At 36.5% G+C, this 21,603-nt stretch overlaps 2 protein-coding genes across 5 annotated transcripts in view; one reads left to right on the top strand and one right to left on the bottom strand.

Moving 5' to 3' along the window:
* LOC132545675 (rho GTPase-activating protein 17-like) overlaps positions 1 to 2,049 on the bottom strand; it is a 39,302-nt gene extending 37,253 nt beyond the window's left edge. For all 4 annotated transcript variants that reach the window (XM_060209360.1, XM_060209362.1, XM_060209359.1 and 1 more), the window contains exon 1: positions 1,898 to 2,049. In XM_060209360.1, coding sequence (XP_060065343.1) covers positions 1,898 to 1,968 — 71 coding nt within the window. In that variant the 5' untranslated portion in view covers positions 1,969 to 2,049. The remainder of the gene's footprint in view (positions 1 to 1,897) is intronic.
* Positions 2,050 to 2,191: 142 nt separating this feature from the next.
* On the top strand, positions 2,192 to 20,181 carry LOC132545691 (ribosome biogenesis regulatory protein homolog). Its single transcript, XM_060209381.1, has 10 exons — positions 2,192 to 2,343; positions 6,031 to 6,103; positions 6,364 to 6,402; positions 7,264 to 7,302; positions 8,475 to 8,576; positions 9,960 to 10,038; positions 10,449 to 10,556; positions 14,070 to 14,224; positions 14,715 to 14,851; positions 19,988 to 20,181. Exons 1-10 carry the CDS (start codon positions 2,192 to 2,194, stop codon positions 20,148 to 20,150), a joined length of 1,047 nt encoding a protein of 348 aa, XP_060065364.1. The 3' UTR covers positions 20,151 to 20,181.
* The last annotated feature ends 1,422 nt before the right edge of the window (positions 20,182 to 21,603 follow it).

The following is a 21,603-nucleotide window of genomic DNA, read 5'->3' as shown; positions in this document are numbered from 1 at the left end:
CAATTAAGATACAAACATGCTATCTGTATAGTGTGGGAACTTTGTTGTGTCCTGTAAAACCTGACCAGTTTCATAACCAAATCGCCACTCATCATGTAAATACTAGTTTAAGTCATCCTACTATGAATTTAAGTCGTTTAACAATATTGCCATTGTCCTGGTCTCATCGATTTCAAGTTTGTTTTCTATTCTGTTTTCAGAACTCAGAAAATGAGTAAAGTTGTCATGTGCTATTTAGAATACAATGTACATGTACTATCACAGTCTATAGTTTGTACTGGATTACATACCAGTAAACATCAAGGCAATATATAAATAAAGTTTTAAGTTTGTAAAATGGAAACCTTTCTTGAATAATTCTTTCACTTAAATATATATACCATGCCATACTTAAATGTGCTATAGGATGGTAACAATAATGAATGTTTTATAAGATATACTATATATTATCCATATACTGCTGTATGTATTAGATATCAAAATTTCATTCAGATGAAATAGTCCTAGAATTTGGATTAAATATTGGGTACATTTAATCAGCTTCAAGGGAAACAAGGAAATATATGTATTCATCTTACAGGAACAGTACAATTACAGTGTACATTTTTATCTTACCTATGAATATGGACAAACTCTGTCACTCCTTTGTGCAAAATGAAAATGTGTGAGACAAAAGTGCTTTAGGAAGATGACATTACCATTCCCTCCAACCTCCCTCAAAACTTCTAACGGTATGATTTGCATGCATCTCATAAAAGACTTTGTTTACCATTTGAAATTTGAAACTTTTATTGATTGAGCCTATTTTTCCTATTATATTTACAAAATGTCTTTCAAAAAAAATCAAAACATCAAACATTATAAGCTATATGCTCATTTGCATACATGTACAGAGATATGATACAGCTTTTCAAGGGACTGTTATCATAAACTGAAATTATATGAAATATTTGTTGTAAGTTTTTGGTCTAGAAAGGCATTTGCCACCTGATTAGTGGGGGCTGGGTCACTTCATATTAAAAAGACTGAATGTTGCACCCATAAATGTATGCCTGCTAAACATAAATTTTTGGAGATATGTGCTCTAGAACCTGCCTTGTACATGTAGAATGAACCTGTCTGGATCATACATACATCACTATATATGTGCGTATGTGTAACAGATCTAGATTCTCAATCTGCGAAATGATGAGAGTTCAAGCAAAGTGTAAAACAGTTACAGACATGAAATTAACTGCAACTTGTTATCTCCAACAAGACACTTTTTAATACCTTTATATATTGACTTTAATAATGAGGTGATGTAGTTACGTTATGATTAGCTGTAGATCATTATTCAAATTCCACTTCACATCAACAAATTACTTCTAGTATAAAAAATTACATATAAATGCTGTTTGTTGTGGTACTTCGACTGGCATAGTGTAGCTCGAGACTCTTGATGGATGCTTCACCAATTAACTGATACCTGTTTATTGGTAATAACGCAACATCACTGAACCTCAGCAGCGTTTACAGCTACATCACACCAGCTGGCCATCCAACACAAAAATAATCATGGATCATTGAAAATGTTAAACTTACCAGGATTTAAATTTTTATGACTGTATTACTCTTTTAAAGGCAATAAAGCAATTTCATTCAGTTTTATTATTGTATTCGGCACACTGAACTGTAACATTTTAGTGAGTTTGACTTCATAATATTATGTATCTTTTATAATCCACGTCATTCAAAAACATTAAATCCTCTAACAACTTTAGTAAGGAATGTCCTCAATTGTTTGGTTTCAGCTGTAATTTCACATTAAGACATATGGATTAAATATACGTACATAGTGGTCAGTGCTAACATTCAGATTTTGACAGTAGGAAATATACTCTGAAAAATGCCCCACCTTCCCAAATTCTGATCCGCCATTTGCTTCACACGGAGGAAATTCTTCCTCAGATTCTCCCGTTTCAACATTGTGTCGTTTTATCCTGTACACTTCCGTCGAATAAAGTCAACTTAAAACCATCGGTTTCAGTACTTCATCGGCATTTTCTGTGGAGTGTCATTTTCACTTCAGACCACAGGCGACAGACATGTTCTTCCTATGATTGACAGAAGTGTTTTGATTGGTTGACAGTGAAACTATCAACCAATGATATTCCTCGTGTCTTCTGTTGTAGGAAGTAGATATTGGAACATGGCAGACCTCGTGGAGCAGGTGCTTCAGAAGGAGATAGAAAAACAAGCAAAGTATAAAACTATTGAAGTTACCAAAGATGTAGATCTCGAAATCGACGAGGGAAACTTGCTTGCCGTTGATACAAATCCATTCGACATAAGACATCACAAGTGAGATATGGTTATTTAACTAACATCCGCTGTAACCCAGTAGGCTAACAGTAACACACACTAATCTCATTTAGGCTGCATTCACGTAACCTTGTTGAAACGGGCGCGACGATTTACCCAAATTCACCCAAATACACCCCAATACACCCAAATATTTCACAAATATACCCAAATACACCCCAATACACCCAAATCTTTCACAAATATAGCCAAATCTTACCCAAATATACCCCAATATACCAAAATTAAGCCAAATCTTACCCAAATATAACCCAAATATACTCAAATAAAGCCAAATCGATTTACAGGAACGTGCCGTAACGGGCCCTGTATTATCAGGGATGTGTATCTGTTATATATACGTTTCTGGTATTATATTTTATTACTAATAAACGATATACACATGATCAAATAGAATATCTTTGTCTAATTTTAGCTTCCATTTACTAAGGCAATTCATATAAATTCTGTAATACCATATAGGCTAACGGGCAAAAACGGACAAAAATGAAGCGGGAACGAATTTGGGTAAGATTTGGGTATATTTGGATGTATTTGGGTATGTTTTGGCTTTATTTGGATGTATTTGGGTATATTTGGGTACGTCGCGCCGGTTGAAACAGTTTAGGTGGTCTGGAATTATTTCGCCATACACAAACCCAGTTGTACCGGAAATTTAATCTGATATATGTAAAACTCCAAATGCACAGTTTCAGAATTTCCAGTTAAGCATAATTCAATTAACTAAATTAAGATACCGTCCAGTTCACTCATACTTTACAGCACAGTACTCCCTCAAATATGTGAGTGCACGACCTTTGATGCTGAAATTCTGAAAACTACTCAGCAAACTTATTTTGGACAGGGATGGCTGGACCTCATACTGCCAGATATTCTGTAGTCAAGTATCTGTCCCGATCTGTACCTGGCTTATTTTTTTGCGACTTCATCCAGTCCAACCGTTTCAACTACTTATGCAAAAGCACCCTTAATCACTACAAAATGTCACCCATTTGTCCATGAATATCACTGCCCCAGCCTTGATACATTATTCACGTGAAATTGTTGTGATATGGTGACAAAGTTGTTGATGGTAGATATAAGACACTACATTTTGTCACTTTACATTTCATATTTGTACGGTACATCTTTGAATGAAACTAACTGGAAGTTATGGCGAATGTCAGACATTTCGCCCCAAAGTTGTTTTGCACCTACATCAGGTGGTTTGCACAAAATTGAATATTAAGATGTTATGTTTTGCCTCCAATGAAAAATACTTGTATCAGTTGTGGAGAAAAATATGTATTTGCCCGAATTGTTATATCAAATAGTATCTGTTAAAAGAATGTTTTAGAGACTAAAATAATTTTAGGTTTTTAAAATGTATGTGTCTGCCTATTTACTGCCAAGCTTGGTATTGCCTTTAAGAGCCTAATGGTGTTTGTACAGATTGATGGGAAGCCACCTATTTTGAAAGTGTAAAACCATGTAATTTTTTCATATACCATTGTTTTGATAAAGAAATATTACCATTAATAATGTGGACACATGCCCGCTTTTTGCAATACGAGCAGCATCCAAATCATTGTTTTCAAAAGAGAAGATGAAGCGTGGATGGAAATCGGGTGTACTCATAATGAGACTTTTGATGTTTTAAATACAATCAGTACACAGATGTATAAGTGATGGCTACTCAAGAGATTGACATTTTCATTTTCAACCATGTCGTGGTCAACACGGAAATCATTTGCAGGAAATAGCATGCTTTTGCCTGCGATACCTGTCACAGATGGAACCATCAGACTCAAACACTGGTAAGTTGAATCTTAATACATGTTAGATATATATTTGATATTAATTTAGAATTTTCATACATGTTGTATATTTGTTGATATATTTTAATTTTGATGGATGCTAGTTTTATATGTATTTCATACAGCTACTTTTAATAAATCTTATATATAAGTCTGTAATCTTTACTCAGGGATATCATTCGGTCAGTATCGACAAATGGTGAGAGGTGATTTGGAGATCCCATGGAACTGTCATCAATGTGAGACTGCTGCTAACAATGGCCTTGGTAGATCTGAGTCAGACAGGGAAAGCAGTGAAAGTGACGATGCACCTTTAGAGTCAGATATGAGGAGATTATACTTGTAGAAGTTGAAATTGCTGAAATTCAAACTTATTTATATGTATGAATTAAAAATATGTGAACATTACTTGCAATTATCAAAGATTGCACATATTGTCATGTGTTTACAGATTTTTTGTTATTTGGCTTTTTGTTTGATTACACATATTGTAAAAATAGATGTGTAATAAAAACTTCATTATTTTTGTGGGGATTTATTGAATCATTATGCTTTGTTTTGTTTCCTGCACAGTTTGATGGGGTTCCCTTTAGATGTAAAATTATTTTACATCGTTTGTGAGAGATTAATAAAATTTCAGCCATTAGAAGATGCGAGACTTGTGTCTGTTTATTACAAATAAAACAATATGTGGTATACATGTAAATATAGATGAAATATAAATGAAATATAATTATGAATAAAATACATGGTACATGTAGAATGAGCAACATACCATAAAACAAATATATTATTTCTTTGTGTTCAGTCTCAGTAAGGGATACTTATTTACCTAAATACCATTGGAGACCATGGTTGGAGGGAGATAACTGTAGTTTAGATAGCAAGTCTTTACATCCTGGTAAAATGAAAAGAGGAAGAAAAAATCACGCAAAAGAGGTCATCATAGTTTACAAGATATAGACATAATATACAGAATTAGTTATATCTACACCCATAATAAAACATATAGGGTATGAAGAGTCATGGCATTGGGTGCGAAACCTCAGGATACCATCATGGCATCATTTAAACAGGATTTTTTTAATATAAATTTTCATGATAATTAATCTGTGAAATAAAAGTAACCTTACAACAACATACTGTTACAATTCGTTTCTGTTGTATTATGATATTTTTTTAGTTCTCTGTGCACAAATATTTATTGAGGGGAAATGATTTTAGGATTGAAACTTAGTTTCTCCTAATCCCAATTTTTCATCCTATTAAATAGAGTGCTTTCTTTATGTTGATGTAACAGATACCTGTCGAGTGCCCCAACTGGTATCAAACCCAGATCCCTGGGATAATAAACTACAAAAAAAAATTTCCTGCTGAGTGCTTGGACAGGAATAAAATCATAGTCTTTGGCAAGATAATACATGGCTCTACCAACTTAGCCAAAGAACCTCTGTCAACTGAGTGACATAAAATGAACTCGCTCCTTTTACATTTTACTAGGTTCTCTGAAATTGAAATTATTGTAAAGTTCTGACATGCATTCATAGATGATGTGTTCAGATATTAACAACCTGGCTAGGGTCAGTTTTAAGGTTTGATGAAGACACCAAAAAACGTGCATAAAACTTGGCAGGTGACATTATAACAGAACAGGTACATGATGAATATAATTCCAACATGTAGAAATGGAGATGGATAAATACAAATAAATGTAAGATATCTCGACATGGACAAGGATTCTTACATATATTCATATCTATACAATGGGCTACACATTTGTTCTTGGAAGTTCAATTTCTGGAAGCATAATAACAATAGTTAAAACAATGGAGTAATTTCACTGATCTAGTTACTATTCCTATTTTTTCAGATCAAAGAAAGACGTATACTTGAAAGAGTTAGCAAGAGATAATGCCCAGTTGCTTATAAATAGGATATTTCAGGTAAGAGTCAATATAAGGAAATAAATTAATGTTCACAAATTTTCAATTCATAGACATAAGGCTTAAAGAGATTTTACTTACCAGCGGTGACAGAGTTAAATACACTGCCAGAGAAATACCCTCATGTTCATTGTGTAAAAAAAGTATTTGGTATATCAGTGTCACTCTTGATAAAATCTAATATTTCTGACATTAGAGAGACAAAGTAAATCATTATTAATTGGAAATGATTTGATATTAATCAATTTTAATTGTTTTAGTTGCCAACAAAAAAGGAGGATGGAGTGTTAGTAGTTAAGGTAAGATATTATTTAGAAGTGGAGCATGACGGTTTTAAAGTAAGGCAATATCACTGGCTGGAGTTGCTGTGATCAAGGTAAGACAATATCACTGACTGGAGTTGCTGTGATCAAGGTAAGACAATATCAATGATTGGAGTTGCTGTGATCAAGGTAAGACAATTTCAATGATTGGAGTTGCTGTGATCAAGGTAAGACAATATCAATGATTGGAGTTGCTGTGATCAAGGTAAGACAATATCATTGATTGGAGTTGCTGTGATCTAGTTAAGACAATATCAATGATTGGAGTTGCTGTGATCTAGTTAAGACAATATCAATGATTGGAGTTGCTGTGATCTAGTTAAGTCAATATCAATGATTGGAGTTGCTGTGATCTAGTTAAGTCAATATCAGTGATTGGAGTTGCTGTGATCTAGTTAAGTCAATATCAGTGATTGGAGTTGCTGTGATCAAGGTAAGACAATATCAATTATTGGAGTTGCTGTGATCAAAGTAAAACATAGTAAATACAGAATTAATACAAAACAACTATAGCACCACAACCATAACAATACTACATATCTAATGTAAAAAAAACAATGAATTCTGTAGTTATGTTAAACAATATTTGGATATGGACTGATATAGATCACTAGTAAGTGGTTCAGCTTGTCAACCTTCCTGTTCCACCAAAATAGAAGGACCACGTTGTGTTTCCATGGTTTCCTCCCATATCTAACTCTCTCTACGTGCAGACCAAAAAGTCATTCATGATTGATATAAGATAAGATTAAAAAATGATGAATTTCCTTTGTACTGCTTTTGAATTGTTTGTGATGCTGAAATCAAATGTCATAATAGTGTTGTTCTATATTACAGTTACCTGACACCAAGGTCTTGGTTCCCAGAGGAAAACCAGTAAGTCGTTGCTCTGGTGATTTAATCTGGCTGTTTTAATTGTGTTCACTCATGCAAATCTTTTGGTGGACCAGAACTGGAAAGTGATGGTGTATCCGCATTCCTCACTATTCTTCATGTTTTGGTGTATCCATGTTCTGTCTCCTATCCAGAAAATCTCTCATTTTTTACATTCCTTATGTATTGTTAAAATTTACTTTAAAGCTATCAATGCACAATGTGTATGATTGCTAGAAATCACTATTTTTGATGTAGTACTATATCCTAGGATAGGTAATATCCAGTTACTTGATGGTTTTATAACTCAATCATTTGTCATAATTAGAATATTGATTTAAATCATTTATGATACTGGTTTCTAAAACCAAACTGGTAAATGATAATTCCAAAGGACCAAATTACTCCCAGTTTTGCTGAAGTCCTTTAATTACATGAGACTCTTTTGAGAGTTTTTTTATAGCAGACTACCTAAGTCAAGATTTGACCTTTTTCCTGCAAAGTTTTATGCTTAAGAACAGTAAATATTATGAAGAATTTAAATTAAAGTGAAATATGCTGCCTATAGGTATGATAAATTATATTCGTTTTCATTATTAAAGTCAACTTGAAACCTAATAAGTGACCTGCAATTTTTACTAGTTATTTCTCGCAATCATTTCTTGATACTCGTCTACAAATTTCCTATGCATTTAATCTCCATGGTTATCTGATTGTGTTATTTTTCAAAACAAAATAATATCAACACTAGCTTGTGGCAATTGACTACTACTCTTTTGTTTTTGTCCTTACTCTTCGTTTGCCCAGCATACAAGATGGTATCAAGCCTAAGCATAAAGATCTAACCAAACCTTAAATAATCTAATGACATTGGCTCTATTCCTTGATAAATAAAATATAATACTAATATCAGATTCAAACTAAATACTAAATCAGAAGAAGTGTCTCATAAGTCAGTTCTGTTTGGGTATCAGTTCTTTTAGTTTGAATTTATTTCATCTGTATAATATTATGTTTGAAATGCAAATTTTATCTAACATGACATGAGCTGTGATACACTTAAGTCAAATATATGTTTAATGGTTGAAATGTTCAACATCTATCAAGTTAATTCTTCTACCTATTCAATGTTTGTTGCCTATGTATGTCAGTACATGAAAACTTATATTATATAGATCCCAAAGGCCAAGCAAGTTACAAAATGGGAGGAGTATGCCCGAATGAAGGGAATACAGAACAGAAAGAGGAGCAAGATGGTGTGGGATGAACAGACAAAGGTCAGACTAACATAAATCATTCTTAGTTACTGTGCTGTGTATTCCATTATAGATCATAATAAATTACCAGGCTGTGTATTCCATTATAGATCATAATAAATTACCAGGCTGTGTATTCCATTATAGATCATAATAAATTACCAGGCTGTGTATTCCATTATAGATCATTATAAATTACCAGGCTGTGTACTCCATTATAGATCATTATAAATTACCAGGCTGTGTACTCCATTATAGATCATTATAAATTACCAGGCTGTGTACTCCATTATAGATCATTATAAATTACCAGGCTGTGTATTCCATTATAGATCATTATAAATTACCAGGCTGTGTACTCCATTATAGATCATTATAAATTACCAGGCTGTGTACTCCATTATAGATCATTATAAATTACCAGGCTGTGTACTCCATTATAGATCATTATAAATTACCAGGCTGTGTATTCCATTATAGATCATAATAAATTACCAGGCTGTGTATTCCATTATAGATCATTATAAATTACCAGGCTGTGTACTCCATTATAGATCATTATAAATTACCAGGCTGTGTACTCCATTATAGATCATTATAAATTACCAGGCTGTGTATTCCATTATAGATCATTATAAATTACCAGGCTGTGTACTCCATTATAGATCATTATAAATTACCACACTGTGTATTCCATTATAGATCATTATAAATTACCACACTGTAATATTATAGATCAAGCTTAATTACTAGACACTATATGCCATTCTAGATCACTATGAATTACCACAATATTTGATTTCAATTAATTATTGATTGAATAAATCAAAAGGATTTAAAAACAAGACATATGGCATATGTAAGTTATCTCCCTTGCTTCTGGATTACATAAAGTGAAACATTTGGAAATAATGAAAACATGAAAAAAACATGTACACACAACACAAATTAAAACACCTCTTTACACTTTTAACTTTTAACTAATATGTATGTGTTGAAACATGTAACTAATATGGAAAGAAAATAAACAAATAACTAAATTAATAATAAAAGAATAAACAAAATTAATAGTTTTTAGCCATAATTCATATGGGTCCTTTGTCACATAATTTCATATCTGTATAATTGCCTTATATATATACCTTTATTTTCAAAACTATTTGATGTGTATAAAAATGTGTTATAATTCATTTGTAATTGATATTAAAATAGATATATATACAAGTGAAGACTTTCATTATCAGTTGTAGAGTTTCAGGTCCTAATCATCTGTTGATAATGGAAAATAATATTTTTTTCTGAAATTTAACTAAGAGTATTTTACTGGACTTTTACAAAAGTCCGCAAACACATTAGAGAGAGAAAAGTTTGGTCTCCTATTGACTTAACTATTTATAACAACAGGAATGGAAGCCAAGATGGGGCTATAATAGAGCAGGCGATGACACCAAGGATTGGTGTATCGAAGTTCCCGACAATGCAGGTATGTCTGAGTGTAACAGAACCAAGGTATTGGTAGGGTAACTGAGCCCAGAGGAAAATATCTCGGTACAGTGTAACAGGATCAATGTATGGTTATGTAACTGAGTCTATAAAGGCAAAGGTCCTAATACAAATTCAAATTTTGGAATATTTCATGTAAAGTTTTTCTTAAGAGGTTGCAGGAAAATATTGTACATTCATTTTATTTTACTTCTAGCGATAAATCATTTATTTGTTACTAAAACAGTATTTCATATCATATTTTCACAATGAAACAATGATGAATGACTACTTCAGCTGACTTTAAAAATCAGGAAGGTGTTTTAGAAATTAATCATGCTATTGGTATATTGATGTTCACAATCATTCTTTATGTGATTTGAAATTTCACTGATGTTGTGTTTACCACAGATCCCTATGAAGACCAATTCGAAAAGAGGATGAAAGCCAAATCTGAACGAACAGCCAAAAATGAGCTACAGAGGCTGAGAAATATAGCCAGAGCACAGAAAACTAAAGGTAAGTTTCTTACAGGACAGTCAGAATGAGCTACTGAGGCTGAGAAATATAGCCAGAGCACAGAAAACTAAAGGTAAGTTTCTTACAGGACAGTCAGAATGAGCTACTGAGGCTGAGAAATATAGCCAGAGCACAGAAAACTAAAGGTAAGTTTCTTACAGGACAGTCGGAATAAACTACAGAGGCTGAGAAACATAGCCAGAGCACAGAAAACTAAAGGTAAGTTTCTTACAGGACAGTCGGAATAAACTACAGAGGCTGAGAAATATAGCCAGAGCACAGAAAACTAAAGGTAGGTGTCTGGTAGAGCTACAGAAGTTGAGAAAAATAGCCAGTGCTCTGAAAACAGATAGGAAACCCAAGAATGAGTTACATAGGCTGAGTAACATAACCAATTCACAAGTTTTGAAGAGAATCTGAGCCAATCTGTCCTGAACATGATGGGTCAATATGATATAGATAATTTTATTCATTCCCTCTATCTTGTTTTCCCATGTTATATCTAATGTGTCTGTCTGTCTCCACTTCTCATATTTGTGTTCATCCATGTTGATTCCTATTTGTCTTATTCATTCCACCTCTCCCATTTGTCTTATTCCTTCTACCTCTCCTTTTTGTCTAAAACCTTCCACCTCTCCCATTTGTCTTATTCCTTCTACCTCTCCTTTTTGTCTAAAACCTTCCACCTCTCCCATTTGTCTTATTCCTTCTACCTCTCCTTTTTGTCTAAAACCTTCCACCTCTCCCATTTGTCTTATTCCTTCTACCTCTCCTTTTTGTCTAAAACCTTCCACCTCTCCCATTTGTCTTATTCCTTCTACCTCTCCCATTTGTCTTATTCCTTCTACCTCTCCTTTTTGTCTAAAACCTTCCACCTCTCCCATTTGTCTTATTCCTTCTACCTCTCCTTTTTGTCTAAAACCTTCCACCTCTCCCATTTGTCTTATTCCTTCTACCTCTCCCATTTGTCTTATTCCTTCTACCTCTCCCATTTGTCTTATTCCTTCTACCTCTCCCATTTGTCTTATTCCTTCTACCTCTCCCATTTGTCTTATTCCTTCTACCTCTCCCATTTGTCTTATTCCTTCTACCTCTCCCATTTGTCTTATTCCTTCTACCTCTCCCATTTGTCTTATTCCTTCTACCTCTCCTTTTTGTCTAAAACCTTCCACCTCTCCCATTTGTCTTATTCCTTCTACCTCTCCCATTTGTCTTATTCCTTCTACCTCTCCTTTTTGTCTAAAACCTTCCACCTCTTCCATTTGTCTTATTCCTTCTACCTCTCCTTTTTGTCTAAAACCTTCCACCTCTCCCATTTGTCTTATTCCTTCTACCTCTCCTTTTTGTCTAAAACCTTCCACCTCTCCCATTGTCTTATTCCTTCTACCTCTCCTTTTTGTCTAAAACCTTCCACCTCTCCCATTTGTCTTATTCCTTCTACCTCTCCCATTTGTCTTATTCCTTCTACCTCTCCCATTTGTCTTATTCCTTCTACCTCTCCCATTTGTCTTATTCCTTCTACCTCTCCCATTTGTCTTATTCCTTCTACCTCTCCCATTTGTCTTATTCCTTCTACCTCTCCCATTTGTCTTATTCCTTCTACCTCTCCCATTTGTCTTATTCCTTCTACCTCTCCTTTTTGTCTAAAACCTTCCACCTCTCCCATTTGTCTTATTCCTTCTACCTCTCCCATTTGTCTTATTCCTTCTACCTCTCCTTTTTGTCTAAAACCTTCCATCTCTCCCATTTGTCTTATTCCTTCCACCTCTCCCATTTGTCTTATTCCTTCTACCTCTCCCATTTGTCTTATTCCTTCTACCTCTCCCATTTGTCTTATTCCTTCTACCTCTCCCATTTGTCTTATTCCTTCTACCTCTCCCATTTGTCTTATTCCTTCTACCTCTCCCATTTGTCTTATTCCTTCTACCTCTCCCATTTGTCTTATTCCTTCTACCTCTCCCATTTGTCTTATTCCTTCTACCTCTCCCATTTGTCTTATTCCTTCTACCTCTCCCATTTGTCTTATTCCTTCTACCTCTCCCATTTGTCTTATTCCTTCTACCTCTCCCATTTGTCTTATTCCTTCTACCTCTCCCATTTGTCTTATTCCTTCTACCTCTCCCATTTGTCTTATTCCTTCTACCTCTCCCATTTGTCTTATTCCTTCTACCTCTCCCATTTGTCTTATTCCTTCTACCTCTCCCATTTGTCTTATTCCTTCTACCTCTCCTTTTTGTCTAAAACCTTCCACCTCTCCCATTTGTCTTATTCCTTCTACCTCTCCCATTTGTCTTATTCCTTCTACCTCTCCCATTTGTCTTATTCCTTCTACCTCTCCCATTTGTCTTATTCCTTCTACCTCTCCCATTTGTCTTATTCCTTCTTCCTCTCCTTTTTGTCTAAAACCTTCCACCTCTCCCATTTGTCTTATTCCTTCTACCTCTCCCATTTGTCTTATTCCTTCTACCTCTCCCATTTGTCTTATTCCTTCTACCTCTCCCATTTGTCTTATTCCTTCTACCTCTCCCATTTGTCTTATTCCTTCTACCTCTCCTTTTTGTCTAAAACCTTCCACCTCTCCCATTTGTCTTATTCCTTCTACCTCTCCTTTTTGTCTAAAACCTTCCACCTCTCCCATTTGTCTTATTCCTTCTACCTCTCCTTTTTGTCTAAAACCTTCCACCTCTCCCATTTGTCTTATTCATTCAATCTTTCCTATTTGTCTTATCCCTTCTTTCACTGCTGTCTGTTTCATTTCGTCTACCTTTCCTATTTGTTTTATCCTGTCTACCTCTCCTATTCATCTGTTTCCCCAGTCTGACTTATTTGATGTCCTTTGCCTATAGTGTGAATGGGTTCTACTACTTTGCTGTTCATACACTACCTGTAATGTTAATGTGTTCTTCTACTTATCTGTCTGTACATTGCCTGTAATGTTAAGGGTTCTACATTCATATTTGTACACTGCCTGTCATGTTAATTGGTTCCCTACTTTCTTGTACACTGCCTGTCATGTTGATGGGTTCCCTACTTTCCTGTACACTGCCTGTCATGTTGATGGGTTCCCTACTTTCCTGTACACTGCCTGTCATGTTGATGGGTTCCCTACTTTCCTGTACACTGCCTGTCATGGTAATGGGTTCCCTGCTTTCCTGTACACTGCCTGTCATGTTGATGGGTTCCCTACTTTCCTGTACACTGCCTGTCATGTTGATGGGTTCCCTACTTTCCTGTACACTGCCTGTCATGTTGATGGGTTCCCTACTTTCCTGTACACTGCCTGTCATGTTGATGGGTTCCCTACTTTCCTGTACACTGCCTGTCATGTTGATGGGTTCCCTACTTTCCTGTACACTGCCTGTCATGGTAATGGGTTCCCTGCTTTCCTGTACACTGCCTGTCATGTTGATGGGTTCCCTACTTTTCAGTACACTGCCTTTGGTGTATATGGGTTCCCTACTTTTCTGTACACTGCCTGTGGTATATATGGATTCTACTTTCCTGTCTATTCAGTGCCTGGAGTAGGATTGACGCCCACAGAAACCCCATCCAAAGATCATGTCAGCAAGGCTTTAGCAGTAGCCAAGAGGTCAACAGCTTCAATTGGAAAATTCACGGAATCTCTTCCAAAGGAGAAAGCCTCAAAATACAGTGGCAAGAAACGAAAAGTAAGTTGTGTTCAGATGTCCTTCATGTTGACTGACATATTTGCTTCAAATATTACTACAGTTTTCAGATTTTCATGACTCAAAATCCTTTGTGTCAATATTTATACTTTAAACTTATATTTAAGTGTCATTGTTTTCATGAATATGGTGAATGTTTTGTAAACACTTGTTTTAACTATATTTTCAGTTATTAATTTCCATTAAACAATTTTGAATATTGCTGGTGTTAACCTGTACACATTGTATAACTTGAATGTAGCACAAATAGCTCCAATCTTGTTAAGGTAGAATAATTAATATTCATCAAAATTTTTAATATATGTCCATGTCTTTACTGAAAATTCAGCTAATCGTTGATCATGTTATTTTGTACAAACAAACAAAGGAATAATGGTGTACTGAAACAGTAAATGCCAATTAGTGGAGGTGCTATGTATGAAATGAGAAAACAATGCAAGCTTTTATTGATTATTGTGATTTTAATTTTCAGTTTGAAGAAAATTATGGGAGTTTGAAAAATGAGACTAAAAAACAGCTGGACATTTTACAGAAGCTAAAAAATAAGGAGCCTATTATAGACGTGACAAAAGCTGTCAACACACAGATGATGTCCGAGGAAAGTGGAAGGTAAAACATAAACCAAGTCTGAAGGTGTGTTAACTGACTAGGAAGGTATGTGTGGATTGACAGGGAAGGTGTGTGTGGATTGACAGGGAAGGTATGTGTGGATTGACAGGAAAGTGTGTGGATTGATGGGGAAGGTGTGTGTGGATTGACAGGGAAGGTATGTGTGGATTGGCAGGAAAGATGTGTGTGGATTGACAGGGAAAGTATGTGTGGGTTGACAGGGAAGGTGTGTGTGGATTGACAGGGAAGGTGTATGTGGATTGACAGGAAAGTGTGTTGATTGACAGGAAAATGTGTGGATTGACAGGGAAGGTGTGTGTGGATTGACAGGGAAGGTGTATGTGGATTGACAGGGAAGGTGTATGCGGATTGACAGGGAAGGTGTGTGGATTGACAGGAGAGTGTGTGGATTGATAGGGAAGGTGTGTGTAGATTGACAGGAAAGTGTGTGGATTGATAGGGAAGGTGTGTGTAGATTGACAGGAAAGTGTGTGGATTGACAGGGAAGGTGTGTGTAGATTGACAAGAAATTGTGTGTGTGGATTGACAGGAAAGGTGTGTGGACTGACTGGGAAGGTGTATTAACTGACTAGGAAGGTTTGTGTACTGCCTGGAAAGGTGTTTGGGATGGAATCTGAAGGTTTGTGAAACTTGGGTCAAAAGATTTGTGGAATGAGTTGGAAAGTTTGAGAATACGATTGGGAAGGTGTGTGAGGGAAAGTTTATGTGGCTGACTTAGAAGGTTTGGAGAACGAAAGTTTATGTGGCTGACTTAGATGGGAAGGTGTGTGAGGGAAAAGTTTATGTGGCTGACTTAGAAGGTTTGGAAACTTTATGTGGCAAAAGATTGTGTGGAATGAGTGAAAGTTTGTGGGAAGGTGTGTGAGGGAAAGTTTATGTGGCTGACTTAGAAGGTTTGGAGAACGCTTGGGTAGATGGGAAGGTGTGTGAGTTTGTGAAACCAAATGGGAAGGTGGGTCAAAAGATTTGTGGAATGAGTTGGAAAGTTTGAGAATACGATTGGGAAGGTGTGTGAGGGAAAGTTTATGTGGCTGACTTAGAAGGTTTGTGAAACTTGGGTCAAAAGATTTGTGGAATGAGTTGGAAAGTTTGAGAATACGATTGGGAAGGTGTGTGAGGGAAAGTTTATGTGGCTGACTTAGAAGGTTTGGAGAACCAAATGGGAAGGTGTGTGAGGGAAAGTTTATGTGGCTGACTTAGAAGGTTTGTGAAACTTGGGAAGGTGTGTGAGGGAAAGTTTATGTGGCTGATGAAGGTGTGGAGAAGTGTGTGAGGGAAAGTTTATGTGGCTGACTTAGAAGGTTTTGAGAACCAAATGGGAAGGTGTGTGAGGGAATGTTTATGTTGCTGACTTAGAAGGTTTGGAGAACCAAATGGGAAAAGTGTGTGTGAGGGAAAGTTTATGTGGCTGACTTAGAAGGTTTGGAGAACCAAATGGGAAGGTGTGTGAGGGAAAGTTTATGTGGCTGACTTAGAAGGTTTGGAGAACCAAATGGGAAGGTGTGTGAGGGAAAGTTTATGTGGCTGACTTAGAAGGTTTGTGGGAAAGAACCAAAGTTTGAGAACCAAATGGGAAGGTGTGTGAGGGAAAGTTTATGTGGCTGACTTAGAAGGTTTGTGAAACTGACTGAGTTGGAAGGTTTGGAGAACCAAATGGGAAGGTGTGTGAGGGAAAGTTTATGTGGCTGACTTAGAAGGTTTGGAGAACCAAATGGGAAGGTGTGTGAGGGAAAGTTTATGTGGCTGACTTAGAAGGTTTGGAGAACCAAATGGGAAGGTGTGTGAGGGAAAGTTTATGTGGCTGACTTAGAAGGTTTGGAGAACCAAATGGGAAGGTGTGTGAGGGAAAGTTTATGTGGCTGACTTAGAAGGTTTGGAGAACCAAATGGGAAGGTGTGTGAGGGAAAGTTTATGTGGCTGACTTAGAAGGTTTGGAGAACCAAATGGGAAGGTGTGTGAGGGAAAGTTTATGTGGCTGACTTAGAAGGTTTGGAGAACCAAATGGGAAGGTGTGTGAGGGAAAGTTTATGTGGCTGACTTAGAAGGTTTGGAGAACCAAATGGGAAGGTGTGTGAGGGAAAGTTTATGTGGCTGACTTAGAAGGTTTGGAGAACCAAATGGGAAGGTGTGTGAGGGAAAGTTTATGTGGCTGACTTAGAAGGTTTGGAGAACCAAATGGGAAGGTGTGTGAGGGAAAGTTTATGTGGCTGACTTAGAAGGTTTGGAGAACCAAATGGGAAGGTGTGTGAGGGAAAGTTTGTGATGTGGCTGACTTAGAAGGTTTGGAGAACCAAATGGGAAGGTGTGTGAGGGAAAGTTTATGTGGCTGACTTAGAAGGTTTGGAGAACCAAATGGGAAGGTGTGTGAGGGAAAGTTTATGTGGCTGACTTAGAAGGTTTGGAGAACCAAATGGGAAGGTGTGTGAGGGAAAGTTTATGTGGCTGACTTAGAATGATTTCAGAACCAAATCGGTGTGTGAGGGAAAGTTTATGTGGCTGACTTAGAAGGTTTGGAGAACCAAATGGGAAGGTGTGTGAGGGAAAGTTTATGTGGCTGACTTAGAAGGTTTGGAGAACCAAATGGGAAGGTGTGTGAGGGAAAGTTTATGTGGCTGACTTAGAAGGTTTGGAGAACCAAATGGGAAGGTGTGTGAGGGAAAGTTTATGTGGCTGACTTAGAAGGTTTGGAGAACCAAATGGGAAGGTGTGTGAGGGAAAGTTTATGTGGCTGACTTAGAAGGTTTGGAGAACCAAATGGGAAGGTGTGAGGGAAAGTTTATGTGGCTGACTTAGAAGGTTTGGAGAACCAAATGGGAAGGTGTGTGAGGGAAAGTTTATGTGGCTGACTTAGAAGGTTTGGAGAACCAAATGGGAAGGTGTGTGAGGGAAAGTTTATGTGGCTGACTTAGAAGGTTTGGAGAACCAAATGGGAAGGTGTGTGAGGGAAAGTTTATGTGGCTGACTTAGAAGGTTTGGAGAACCAAATGGGAAGGTGTGTGAGGGAAAGTTTATGTGGCTGACTTAGAAGGTTTGGAGAACCAAATGGGAAGGTGTGTGAGGGAAAGTTTATGTGGCTGACTTAGAAGGTTTGGAGAACCAAATGGGAAGGTGTGTGAGGGAAAGTTTATGTGGCTGACTTAGAAGGTTTGGAGAACCAAATGGGAAGGTGTGTGAGGGAAAGTTTATGTGGCTGACTTAGAAGGTTTGGAGAACCAAATGGGAAGGTGTGTGAGGGAAAGTTTATGTGGCTGACTTAGAAGGTTTGGAGAACCAAATGGGAAGGTGTGTGAGGGAAAGTTTATGTGGCTGACTTAGAAGGTTTGGAGAACCAAATGGGAAGGTGTGTGAGGGAAAGTTTATGTGGCTGACTTAGAAGGTTTGGAGAACCAAATGGGAAGGTGTGTGAGGGAAAGTTTATGTGGCTGACTTAGAAGGTTTGGAGAACCAAATGGGAAGGTGTGTGAGGGAAAGTTTATGTGGCTGACTTAGAAGGTTTGGAGAACCAAATGGGAAGGTGTGTGAGGGAAAGTTTATGTGGCTGACTTAGAAGGTTTGGAGAACCAAATGGGAAGGTGTGTGAGGGAAAGTTTATGTGGCTGACTTAGAAGGTTTGGAGAACCAAATGGGAAGGTGTGTGAGGGAAAGTTTATGTGGCTGACTTAGAAGGTTTGGAGAACCAAATGGGAAGGTGTGTGAGGGAAAGTTTATGTGGCTGACTTAGAAGGTTTGGAGAACCAAATGGGAAGGTGTGTGAGGGAAAGTTTATGTGGCTGACTTAGAAGGTTTGGAGAACCAAATGGGAAGGTGTGTGAGGGAAAGTTTATGTGGCTGACTTAGAAGGTTTGGAGAACCAAATGGGAAGGTGTGTGAGGGAAAGTTTATGTGGCTGACTTAGAAGGTTTGGAGAACCAAATGAGATAGTTTAGGATTAGCTGGGAAGATTTGTGGAATTCTTCGGGAAGGTTTGAGGGACTCGCTGGAAAGTTTTGTGTTGACTCACTGGAAAGTGACTCACTAAAAAGGTTAACCAGACAGACTGGTAACATTGGTAGATACAGATTGATTCTGATATTTCACATTTACTGTTTTTGTTACTGATTCCAAGTCACAGTATTAAGTTATTTATATTTTTAATACCTCCACAACAAAGTTAAGTGGACGGGGTTTTCACTGGAATCAATTTGCATGTCTGCAGACAAGCTTTGTCTGGCTATGCATTCATTCAGTTTTCAATGGATTTTATTTCAAATTTCTTGTGAATTGCCAGATTATATAAGGTTGTGCTCCCTGAAGTTATTTTACCCATTTTCTGTGAAATAATTAAAACACAATTTTGTACAGCTATGCATTCATTCCTTTTCCAATGGAATTTCTTCAAATTCATTTTATGTGCCAGTAGCATGATATTATGGAGTTGTATCCTCTGGAGTGATTCAGCATTTTCACCCCATTTAAAAGAGTATACCTCGTGATGTAAAAAATAGACTGTGGTTATGAATTCAGTCATTCTTCAGTGCATTTGTTTTACATTCTTCTCAAGGTGTCAATACAAAACTCTGTTTTCCTTCAAAGTGATTTTGCATAATGCATTTCAACCATTTATAGAGATTTTTACTCCTTTATTTGAAAAAAAACAGCAAAATTTTTATGTGAAGTGCCATTATCATATGGAGATTATCCCCATATATAGTATGTATAGTATTAGAAATTTTGCACTTTGACCCTTTTAGAAAGAACTATATCCTTTTACATAACAAATTTGTCTAAAATTTGCTAATTTTTAAATGGATTTTGTTTCAATATTTATGGTACACATTACTTTTTTGGCCTGAAGTATCTGTTCCACGCAGTTGTATATACTACTACTTCACAGCACTATGCCCCTATATGCAAATTATAAAACCAAAACTTTCCTGCTCCTTTACTACTATGTATTAAATGATGTAAGTTACGGCCTTTGCAAAGTGGGGTATTCTTGTCACCAACTCTATGACAGCTCTAGTGTTTCAACCAAATTTGAGATTCTGATCAGTATTTGACAACCTGAATAATTATGTATGAATGTCTGATATAAGAGACATGTCTGTTCAGGTAAATGTTTACTTGTTATTACAGTTCCGGCAAGAAACCTTCTAAAGGAAAAGCTAAAGGATTTGGAGGAAGGAAAAAGGGGAAAGGAGGAGCTAAGGGTTCATTTAAAGGAGGAAAAGGGTCATTTAAAGGAGGAAAGGGTTCATTTAAAGGAGGAAAAGGAGGAGGAGGAAAAAGGAAGAGATGATATCTGTTAAATGTGATAATTTTTCTGATAAATAAAGGAAACAAAAAGAAAATACATGGTTGTTGTATGTGTAGGTTTTCCAAGACTACCGGTTTCTGTTTTAGGATACTTTTCTGTGTTATTTGTCTTGCAGTGGTTAAATCTGTCAGCAATGAAGTTTTCATGCCAGGGATCCAAAACCAAGATAGTTCAACATTTAGGTCAAGGTCACCATTACTAACAATAGATTTTTAACTCAGTATTGCTAGCAATTTTAATTCTTCAGGAACTAGCACACTTAATCAAAATTTTATGGGAGAGCATATAGTTGCTGCTTTGTTCGTCGGTCTGTTCGTCTGTCTCTCTGTCTTTTCATGTCCAGAGATTAACTTTGCCTACAGTCAAGCAAGGATCATGACACTAAGTATATATTGGTCATACTTAGACAATAGACATGTAATAAGGGGATACAAATCGCTGGAATCTTTTACTTCTGTTTTATTTGGTTATCAGATTTGACTCCGGGGTTCAGTACCAATGGATCTCAAATCAAGGTAGTCAATAACAATGTCATGAATATTGGATTTTAAGTCTTGAACATCATTGTACAATGTGGTGCTGATATCTTTACTCTAAATCTAACAGTTATGTATATATGTGCTGAAGGCACTCTTTTTAAAAAACCCAAAGCAAACAAAACATGTTTCATCAGATTTAATCTATATACATTTGTACATTAACAATGAAGGTGAAATCAGAACATCACATTGCACTTGTTTTCCATCGTCATGTACATATTCCTTTGGGGATCATTCTGCTGAGCATATTTTCATGATTTACTGATGACTTTCATATTGCCAGCAGATATATACGGTATGTATTGTAGAATAATGAAAAATGAAAATGGTATTCTGCCCCTGCTAGGGCTCTATGTTACAACCACTTGTCCTCACAGTGGACACCTACCATTAGGCTAACGGGAAAATCCCACTAGCTGAAACAAGTTAGATGACCTATAGTCACAACTTTTACATTACTCCCTCCTTTACAAAGTCCTTATGATCGCAGACATCCTCAATCTAGGTTCTCATCAGTTTCAAAACAGACTCACAGTGGTTTGTAAGTGGAGCTGTAAAATTGACTCCCAGAATGGGATTTGACTCTATGACCCTCCAAACTTTAGATAGACACACTTCCAGTTGATCTATCTGACTGCAAATAATTGACCCAATCTAGATACACTTTATTTCTCCCTCCTTTTTCTTTGCCAGTGAGGACACAACTACATGTATTTACAACCCAGGATCAGATATTCGCTTTTCAAGCATTCACCTACTTGAAACAAGGGCTGGAGCACCAAATCTAATAGAAAAGAGTAATTGAAAATACCCTGCCCTAACTGGAGGGCCTGGACCTCTAGCTCTCTATGTGGAAACCCTATCACTTGGTTAAGGAAATATTCCCACTAGCCAAG

Source organism: Ylistrum balloti, unplaced genomic scaffold (assembly GCF_031769215.1).
Source record: "Ylistrum balloti isolate Yb309-2 unplaced genomic scaffold, AGI_CSIRO_Ybal_v1 Utg369852, whole genome shotgun sequence".
In the NCBI taxonomy this organism is placed as follows: Eukaryota; Metazoa; Mollusca; class Bivalvia; order Pectinida; family Pectinidae; genus Ylistrum; species Ylistrum balloti.
Note: the sequence above shows the minus strand (reverse complement) of the source record. Positions and strands in the feature narration are given on the sequence as shown.

What these genes read in the sequence shown, in the direction of transcription:
- LOC132545691 (XM_060209381.1), top strand. Translation starts at nt 2,192, where the DNA reads ATGGCAGACCTCGTGGAGCAGGTGCTTCAGAAGGAGATAGAAAAACAA. An exon ending in TGTGGGATGAACAGACAAAG is followed by an intron (nt 8,577 to 9,959) that starts GTCAGACTAACA and finishes TTATAACAACAG; the next exon opens with GAATGGAAGCCAAGATGGGG. An exon ending in ACAGTGGCAAGAAACGAAAA is followed by an intron (nt 14,225 to 14,714) that starts GTAAGTTGTGTT and finishes TTTAATTTTCAG; the next exon opens with TTTGAAGAAAATTATGGGAG.